This window comes from Musca autumnalis, unplaced genomic scaffold, assembly GCF_047663935.1.
Source record: "Musca autumnalis isolate F117 unplaced genomic scaffold, ASM4766393v1 scaffold_1, whole genome shotgun sequence".
Taxonomy (NCBI): Eukaryota; Metazoa; Arthropoda; class Insecta; order Diptera; family Muscidae; genus Musca; species Musca autumnalis.
Window position 1 is genome coordinate 22,115,978 of NW_027411644.1, and position 9,884 is coordinate 22,125,861.

The 9,884-nt window shown below is 35.2% G+C and overlaps 1 protein-coding gene across 1 annotated transcript in view; it reads right to left on the minus strand.

The window, feature by feature from the left end:
* side-VI (sidestep VI transmembrane protein) overlaps positions 1-5,231 on the minus strand; it is a 456,009-nt gene extending 450,778 nt beyond the window's left edge. The window contains 1 exon segment of the mRNA XM_073969507.1: positions 5,027-5,231. Coding sequence (XP_073825608.1) covers positions 5,027-5,123 — 97 coding nt within the window. The 5' untranslated portion in view covers positions 5,124-5,231.
* Between the last annotated feature and the right edge of the window lie 4,653 nt (positions 5,232-9,884).

Below are 9,884 nucleotides of genomic sequence, written 5' to 3' on the forward strand. Positions count from 1 at the left end.
AGTACTTTGTAATGAGTTACATAATGACTACCGGATCCGAATTTTTGTTGGGCCAAATGGGAATAATATTGCTTAGCGAAAGTTCTGCTCGGCCCGATCAAATATCAGTGATATGGCAAAATATCGCTGTAATTAGCATCAAAATCAGTGCTTGGGAGACAGAGACCTCCAAGAAGGAAGGGCCAATGGCATATTTTCAGGAAATCGCTCTGCAGACCACAATTATTTTCAAATCGATGAAAAAACTTTATTTATTTTGGGTGTTATTCTTTTCGGAAGATATTGTGCCCAACAGTCATTTCAGTTAGTCACCGTATAACTTAGAGGTTTTGGGGCATGGAATTTCCCACGAAAAACAGAATATCGCTTAAACAGGGAGTAGCATCGGTATAATTTTCCAAAGAATCTTCCAACAGATCCTAAACTGAACTCTAATAAAAATGTTTAACTTTTGTGGGGGAGGTACCCGAAGAGAAGATCGATATCGACCATTTCTGAAGTAAAAGTACATTTGGACAAAATATTAGGAGATCCAAAGTTTGGACGGTTGCTCCGTTCAGCAGATATAGCGCCTATTATTTTAATGAAGGTAAATACAGCAATAAACCGGCTGAAGAATAATAAGGCAGCAGGAGCTGATGGCCTACCAGCTGAGCTGTTTAAAACCGGAGGCGACACGCTGATAAGGTGTATGCATCAGCTAGTTAGCTCCATTTGGCAGGAAGAACGCGTACCCGACCCGATTGGAACATGAGCATCCTGTGTCCCGTACATAAGAAAGGAGATAAGATTTTATGCTCCAACTATCGCCTACAAGATAGTGTCAGGGATATTGTGCGAACGACTAAAGCCCATGGTCAACGAAATAATTGGACCATACCAATGCGGCTTTAGACCTGGCAAGTCCACCATTGACCAGATATTTACTCTGCGGCAAATCCTGGAGGAGACCCAAGATATGCAGATCGACACCTACCACCTTTTTGTCGATTATAAAGCAGCCTTCGATTATAAAGCAGCCCGCTACGTTCAAATGTATTCCAAGCAATGTCTAAATTTGGTATCCCCGCAAATCTCATTCGGCTTTGTAAAATGACTCTAACTAACACAAGATCTTCAGTTAAAATAGGAAAGAACCTCTCCGAAAAGTTTTGTACCAAAAGAGGTTTCAGGCAAGGAGACAGCCTTTCGTGTGATATTTTCAACATCCTGCTAGAAAAGGTTATACGAAAGGCAAACGTCAAAAGAAGTGACACAATCTACACCAATAGCCACATGTTACTTGCTTATGCTGATGATATAGACATCATAGGACGATTAGTAAAAGAAGTAACCGATACCTTTATGAAGGTTGAAGGAGAATCTGGTAAAGTGGGTCTGGCGGTAAACGGCGAGAAGACCAAGTTGATGGTGTCGACGCGCAATGCGTCCATTGAGATCGGACCAACTGTTGAAGTGGGTTGCTATAATTTTGAGGTAGTAACAGGCTTCGTATACCTCGACACCGTCATAAACACAACAAACGACATCAGTTGTGAAATAAAAAGAAGAATTGTATTGGCCAACAGATGCTACTTTGGCTTAAGTAAGCACTTTAAAAACAAAGCCAAAACTCGGCAAACAAAAATAACGCCTTACAAAACACTGATACAACCCGTGCTGATGTATGGTTCCGAAGGCTGGGTACTTGCGCAAGCAGATAAGGCAGTGATTGGCGTGTTTGAGAGAAAAATTCTTCGAATGATCTACGGACCGATCAATATAGTTAAACGATTGCGTTGGCTAGGCCATATAATAAGAATGAGCGATGATGAACCCGCTAAAAAGCGTCTAAACTCGAGCCACATGGCGGTGCACGCAGAATTGGCAGGCCAAAGAATAGATGGCGCAAACAAGTGGATGAAGAGATGACAAGGCGCAGTATTCCAAAAAGCGAAGCACTAAACAGAGAGAATTGAAGATCTTTTCTTAGTTCGGTCTATGGACCAAATATTCTGTAATGGGCCAGCTATGTAAGTAAGTAAAGTTTGGACGGTTGCTCCGTTCAACTGATATAGCGCCTATTTTTTAGTGACATTTTTTTTAATTTTTGGGTGGGAGGTACGGGAATAGTGGATAGTGTCTATCTTCAAACTTAAACTTAATTTGGACAAAATATTATAAAACTCAAATATTGGACCGAATCGGATAATCCGTTCGAGAGTTATCGTACGTATGATGCCAGGTTTTTACAGCTTTCGGGCTATTTTTTCAGATAGTATGGACTTACCCCTGATAAAAACATGCATCGTCGTAATGGGGGCAGCTAATACAATTTGTTACAACAAAGACATTAGCGAAAGCAGGCCTTAAACTGCATTTTTCCGAATTTTTGTGTGGGAGGTACCTGAAGGATTTGATATATAATCCATATTCGAACCTGTTCTCTGTCTCGAAGTAATATTACGATATGCAAAGTATGAACCAAATCCGTTACTGACATTCCCAAATACATCTTCAGTCAATGTTATCAGAAAAGGAGTATCTGCCATCATTATAGTATATAGGACCTTGCCAATACCATGGACGTTAGGACTTGTATGTCGAATATATTCACTGGGCAATAGCCGTAGACTAATAATAATAATTGTTCCACAAACATCCCATGAGGGACAAGGGAGACTTCTCTCAAATCAATGAGGCACCCCGATTCATATTAGCTCAATGATACGGGACCTACTGTTTATTGTCGAGTTCGAAGGGCGTGTCTTAAGACACCACTTCTAGAGAAGTTTTACATGGCAGAAATACTCAGGAAATGTCGCCAACATTACTGAGGGGTAGACTATCCCCGCATTTTCACATATAATATCAGGAACCTATGACTAATCCTGATGACATTATTTTAGTTAATAGACTAAAACACGTAATTTTACAAAGTCCGATCTGGGTTATCAATATTTTCCCTATATATGTTCACCATAGATATTCCAAAAACAGTTTGGATCGAGCACATATAATTTTCTGAAACATTTTATTATGGAAAAACATCAATAAAATATATTTTGTGACCGCAGATCATAAAATTGTGAATAAAAACGGTAGAATATGGTCCCAAATCATATATGAAATGCGAAAGCTTCTAGAGATGTTAAATACTATAGCTACAAATTTCTTTTGTTCAGAGCCTCATAATGAAATTTGATTGGCAATATTTCTTCTTTTGACACAATCCCCAAAAAGTGAAATATTTAGGAGATTTTGACTCAGTATGGAATAAATTTTAATTAAGAGTCTAAAAGTTTAACAAATAACTTTCACCTATAATATCTAATTTTGTAACGTAATTTTCTTAACAAAGTATTGTACTTAGATATTTAAATTGTTCTGGGACTTACAGTGAAATTTTGTATAGAATATTTCTTCTTTTAACACCTTTCGTCTAAAACAAAATTTCATGTTACTTTCATGCATCAACTCCAAAAAAGAACAAAACAAATTTATTCAAAAAATATTTAGGTGTTTTGTTGGCAAATTTGATATATATATTTTCTTGATATATATTGTAAATACGTATTTCATTTATTCGGCGGTTTATATTAAAATTTGTTGGAGAATATTTTTGTCTTTGACATCTTCTTTCTAGAATGAAGATTTGTGGCACAAAACTTAATAAAATCAGAAAAAGTACAACATTAACCCTAAAACGTGATTTTACTTTTGCCAGATTCCTGGCGTTTAGGTACGATTTAGAGTTTTGTTATATTAGGGGACCTATAGTAACATTTTATGGCAAATAATTTTGTAGAATATTTTGATTTGATACGATCATATTTTAAAGGAGTTTTTAAACGTTTTTGAAAAAAGGGACCAAAAAGACCCATTTAGTGACTTTTTCATAAAAAGATACCCCGCATGGTTGTCAGTAATATTGTCAAAGACACTTTATACCTAAAATGCAAGAATTCCAAGGAATCTGATGTCGAAGATTTCAAAACCTGTAGAAATGGACGGAACTTGCCACGCCTATTTAGGTTACTTCCCGACGTAAACTTTGAAAACGTCGATACACGTGTCTTCTTTTTTTCGGCCCTCTTTCATAATCTGTGCGGGGTTTCTTGTAATTTTAAAAAAAGTTCAATTTTGTTGTACAGTGTAATCAGCTAACTTAGATAAAATTAAAATAAATTAATAAAATTAAAATTAATTAATTCAATTAAAATTAATTAATAAAATTAAGCAACATAATAAATTTTCCGCATCCCCCTAAATGATGAGTGGCTTCAACTGAAACTACAGTCTTCTCTGCCTTGACCCTAAATAATCAAGTTTACTTCCCACTGTTTTTTCGCAATAAGCTTCCTAGCTATGGAATATCCCATATTAATTAGTTCATCTTCTGACATTATTGATCATACTAATTTTACACAAATTTCGCCAACTATAATAAACTGATATTCTCTATAACTTTGTTCATTGCAACAACAACATAAATAAAATAAAAATACAATTCTTGTAGTTGTGCAACAAAATGTTTTTAATTAAATTATATGCCTTGAACATAACCAATTACACGCAGACACACACACAGTGTCGTCCGGAACGATAAACATTTTTACAATTGCTGGCGAGAGACAAGGCCAGCAGTGAACAACAACAGCAGAAAAAAACATAAACACCGAAGCGATGAACATTGGAAATTTTGCAACCGCAATTTTAATTAAAATAATAACAATATTTTTATTAAATGTTCCGTACCGAAAAAAAACATGGGATAACAATAACAAAACAAACCTAGGCAATTGCAGTATTATGGGGTGAACAAAATGGGGTGGGGGAGAAAGTGATAAATTGTTGCTACTCTGCTAAATGAGTAGAGCGAGCATAGGTAGGACAATGGACAAAATAAAAACAACTAATAAATTAAAATGAAGTGGAGTATAAACAACAATAACAACAACATAAAAAATAAACACTTGGTTATTGGGCCATGTGGCCTTGAGTAGAGGAGGAGAGAAAGGGGGTTAAACATGTAGATTTCACTTACCCGGCTTAAAACCATCTGTGTGTTCATGACTTTTGGAGAAATGCAGCAGGGTTACCAAGAGACTTATGCTGATGTAGTGATATAAAGAAGGCTCCATGTTGAAAGTAGTAGTTGCTGTTGTTGTTGTTTTTGTTGCTATTTGTTTTTGTTAATGGTGGCTGCTAATTGCGGCAAGGACGGGTTATAAATTTTCCTTTTTTGTTTTGTTTTCTTCTTTTTTTTTGGTACTTGTTTGTTAATTTTTCACTTGTTTGTTTAAATTGTTTACAATGTTCTTTGCAATTTGTTTGTTTGCTTAACGTGCTTTTCAATTGCTTTTAAATGCTGATATGTTGATCAAAAATGCTGTTGTTGCTGTTGTTGTTGTCGGTGTTTACTTTTCCACACTAATAATGTTATTTATTTCCTTTTTTATGTTTTCTTGCCAAAGGCTATAGCTTTGCTATTTTCCGTTGTGTGTTCGTTCAAAGATGTTCTTTTCGCATTTGCCGCTTTACGTTTGAAGTTTTTATTGGTGCGGTTTGAAGATAGTACATTTGCTGGCGCTTGTAAACATTCGCCGTTAAATGGTGTTTAAATTTTACCATTAATCTTCCATTCATAGTTACCGTGTTCACCAATGCCAAGGTATTTTTCATTGACTTCAGTCTAAAACACCGATACCACCACCTTCTTGGATTCAATTGCCTTTAAAGAACGCACAAAAAAGTTACACGAATTTTCTGCCCTTGGCACATGGAAGCAGTGCTCGAGACCCAGCCAGGCAGTTGGTAAGCAGCTTGCTCTCACTCATGCTCCTTGTGTATAGTTTGAGGGGGAGTAGAAGAGAATCTCTTTGCTTCCTTGGGAATAATTTTTTTTTCTCGTCTTTCTTACCTTACCTGGTTTTATGCCATAAATAAGCCTTAGGCCAATTGATTGTTATTTACGAATGCTGGTTGTCTTGTTTATTTGCTTGTCTGTATGGTTGTTTGTTTGTTTGTCTCTTTGTTTGCTAAGCTAAAAACCCTGAGAGCAACAGCAATACAACCACAACACCAAATGCTCTTCTTGGAGGATAATGACAAAGGTAGTAGTGGTAGTAACACAGCAAAAGCCTCGCTCACAATTCCTTTGCATAATTTAAGGCGTTTATTTTATTTACAATTTCTCTTCTCAACATCAAAGAAAACACACAAACATAAATGTAGTAGTAGTTGTTGTTGTTGATGATGTTTGTAGAAATCTTATTGCCTTTTGCACTGCTGCCGCCTCAACACCATGTTCCATCAATGGTATTTCATCTGACTGTCCGTCTGCCTCACTGTTTGTTTGACTTTTTTCTTCTAAATAATTTCTTATAATTGGCAATATAATGATAATGTTGTTGCTGTTGCTGGTGATGTTGTTGATGTTCTTGTTGTCTTTATTCCGTCTGGTGAGTAGGTAACAAATGTTGACACACAGCTAGCATTGAACTGCAAAAGAAACAAGACACAAAAAATGGTACATAAATAAGCAAATAGAGAAAGTTACTTAAAGTTATTAGAAATTTTTTATGAAAATTGTAAAGAAAAAAATTGTTTAAATACCTACATACATTTATATTGTATGTTAATGTGTACGATAAGATACAAGGCCAAGTTAAAGTGTTTTAATATTAAAATATTGAAATTTAATAATATTAAAATATTGAAATTTGTATTAACAGCTTCCATAAGTAGACCTATAAGTCCTTATTAAAAAGAAGGTCTTCAAAAGAAGGCCTTAAAGGTCTTCAATAGAAGCTCTTAAAGGTCTTCAAAAGAGAGACTTAAAGGTATTCAATAGAAGGTCTTAAAGGTCTTCAATAAAAGGCCTTAAAGGTCTTCAATAGAAGGCCTTAAAAGCCTTCAATAGAAGGCCTTAAAGTTATTCAAGAGAATGCCTTAAAAGTATTCAATAGAAGGCCTTAAAGGTCTTCAATAGAAGGCCTTAAATATATTTTTTAGAAGGCCTTAGAAAATTTTAAAGGTATTCTTATTATAGAAGGCCTTAAAGATGACTTTATATGGGTTCCTAATAGAAGGCCCTTAAACGACTTCTTATAGAAGGCCTTAAACATATTTTTATAGAAGGCCTTAAAAGTCCCAAAAAGTTTTGCCTTAGAAGGCCCTAAAAGTCTTCTTATCGACGGATTTAAAAGTATTCTCTTAAATGCCTTCTTATAGAAAGCCTTAAAGATAATATATAATATAATATAAGGAATAATATAAGGAATTAACATCTTCCCAAAAAGCTCTTATTGCAGAAGGCCTTAAAGCTCTTATTACAGAAGGCCCTAAAGGACTTCTTATAGAAGGCCCTAAAGGTCTTCTTATGAAAGGCCTTGAAGGTATTTTTATAGAAGTTCTTAAAAGTTTAGTTATAGAATGCCTGAAAGGTCGTCTTATAGAAAGCCTTAAAGGTCTGCTTATAGAAGCTCTTAAAGGTCTTCAAAAGAGAGACTTAAAGGTATTCAATAGAAGGTCTTAAGGGTCTTCAATAAAAGGCCTTAAAAGTCTTCAATATAAGGCCTTAAAAGTCTTCAATAGAAGGCCTTAAAGTTCTTCAAAAGAATGCCTTAAAAGTATTCAATAGAAGACCTTAAATATATTTTTTAGAAGGCCTTAGAAAATTTTAAAGGTATTCTTATTAAAGAAGGCCTTAAAGATGACTTTAAATGGGTTCCTAATAGAAGGCCCTTAAACGACTTCTTATAGAAGGCCTTAAACATATTTTTATAGAAGGCCTTAAAAGTCCCAAAAAGTTTTGCCTTAGAAGGCCTTAAAAGTCTTCTTATCGACGGATTTAAAATTATTCTCTTAAATGCCTTTAAGGCTTTTTATAGACCTTAGACCTTCTGTAGGCATTAATGGTCTTCTTACCGGAGACGTTATGGGTCTTCTTATAGAAGGTCTTCTAATATAAGGTCTTTAAGGTTTTCTTATAAAAGGAATTAAAGGTCTTCAAATATAAAGTTCTTATATCTTCTAAAAGAATGCCTTTTTATAAAAGGCCTTAAACGTTTTCTTATAGAAGATCTTAAAAGTCCCAAAAAGTTTTGCCTTAGAAGGCCTTAAAAGTCTTCTTATCGACGGATTTAAAAGTATTCTCATAAATGCCTTCTTATAGAAAGCCTTAAAGATAATATCTAATATAATATAAGGAATAATATAAGGAATTAACATCTTCCCAAAAAGCTCTTATTGCAGAAGGCCTTAAAGCTCTTATTACAGAAGGCCCTAAAGGACTTCTTATAGAAGGCCCCAAAGGTGTTCTTATGAAAGGCCTTGAAGGTATTTTTATAGAAGTTCTTAAAAGTTTAGTTATAGAATGCCTGAAAGGTCGTCTTATAGAAAGCCTTAAAGGTCTGCTTATAGGAGGGCTTAAAGGTCTTCTTATGAAAGGCCTAAAAGTTTTCTTTCACAAGGCCTAAAAGGTATTCTCGTGGAAGGCCATAAAAGGATTCTTGTTGAAGGTTTTAAAGATGTTCTTATGGAATACCTGAAAGCCTCAAAGGTCTTCTCTTAAACGGTAGAAAGGTATTCTAAAAGCCGGATTATTAGGCCTGCTTGCAGAAGGATTTAAAGGCCTACTTATTTAAGGCCTTAAATGTTTTCGTATAGAAGACCTTCACGGTCTTCTTTTAGAGGACCTTAGAGGTCTTCTTATAGAAGACCGTAAAGGTCTTCTTATAGAAGGCCGTAAAGGTTTTCTAATAGAAGGCCGTAAAGGTCTTCTTATAGAAGGCCGTAAAGGTCTTCTCATAAAAGGCCTTAAAGGTCTGTTATTGAAGACCTTAAAGGTCTTCTTATAGAACGCCTTAAAGGTTTTCTTGCAGAAGGCCTTAAATGTGTTTTTATAGAAGACCTTTAACTTCCTATAGAAGGCCTTAGAGGTCTTTTTAAAGAAAACCTTAAAGGTCTTCTTATAGAAGGCCTTAAAGGTCTTCTTTTAGAAGGCCTTAAAGGTCTTCTTTTAGAAGACTTAAAGGTCTTCTTATAGAAGGCCGTAAAGGTCTTCTTATAAAAGGCCTTAAAGGTCTGCTTATAGAACGGTCTTCTTAAGAGAGGCCTAATAGCTTTTCTTACACATGGCCTATAAAGTCTTCTTATAGAATAAATAGTAAACGTTTTCTTATAGAAGATCTTAAAAGTCCCAAAAAGTTTTGCCTTAGAAGGCCTTAAAAGTCTTCTTATCGACGGATTTAAAAGTATTCTCATAAATGCCTTCTTATAGAAAGCCTTAAAGATAATATCTAATATAATATAAGGAATAATATAAGGAATTAACATCTTCCCAAAAAGCTCTTATTGCAGAAGGCCTTAAAGCTCTTATTACAGAAGGCCCTAAAGGACTTCTTATAGAAGGCCCCAAAGGTCTTCTTATAAAAGGCCTTGAAGATATTTTTATAGAAGTTCTTAAAAGTTTAGTTATAGAATGCCTGAAAGGTCGTCTTATAGAAAGCCTTAAAGGTCTGCTTATAGAAGGGCTTAAAGGTCTTCTTATGAGAGGCCTAAAAGTTTTCTTTCACAAGGCCTAAAAGGTATTCTCGTGGAAGGCCATAAAAGGATTCTTGTTGAAGGTTTTAAAGATGTTCTTATGGAAGACCTGAAAGCCTCAAAGGTCTTCTCTTAAACGGTAGAAAGGTATTCTAAAAGCCGGATTATTAGGCCTGCTTGCAGAAGGATTTAAAGGCCTACTTATTTAAGGCCTTAAATGTTATCGTATAGAAGACCTTAACGGTCTTCTTTTAGAGGACCTTAGGGGTCTTCTTATAGAAGACCGTAAAGGTCTTCTTATAGAAGGCCGTAAAGGTTTTCTAATAGAAGGCCGTAAAGGTCTTCTTATAGAAGGC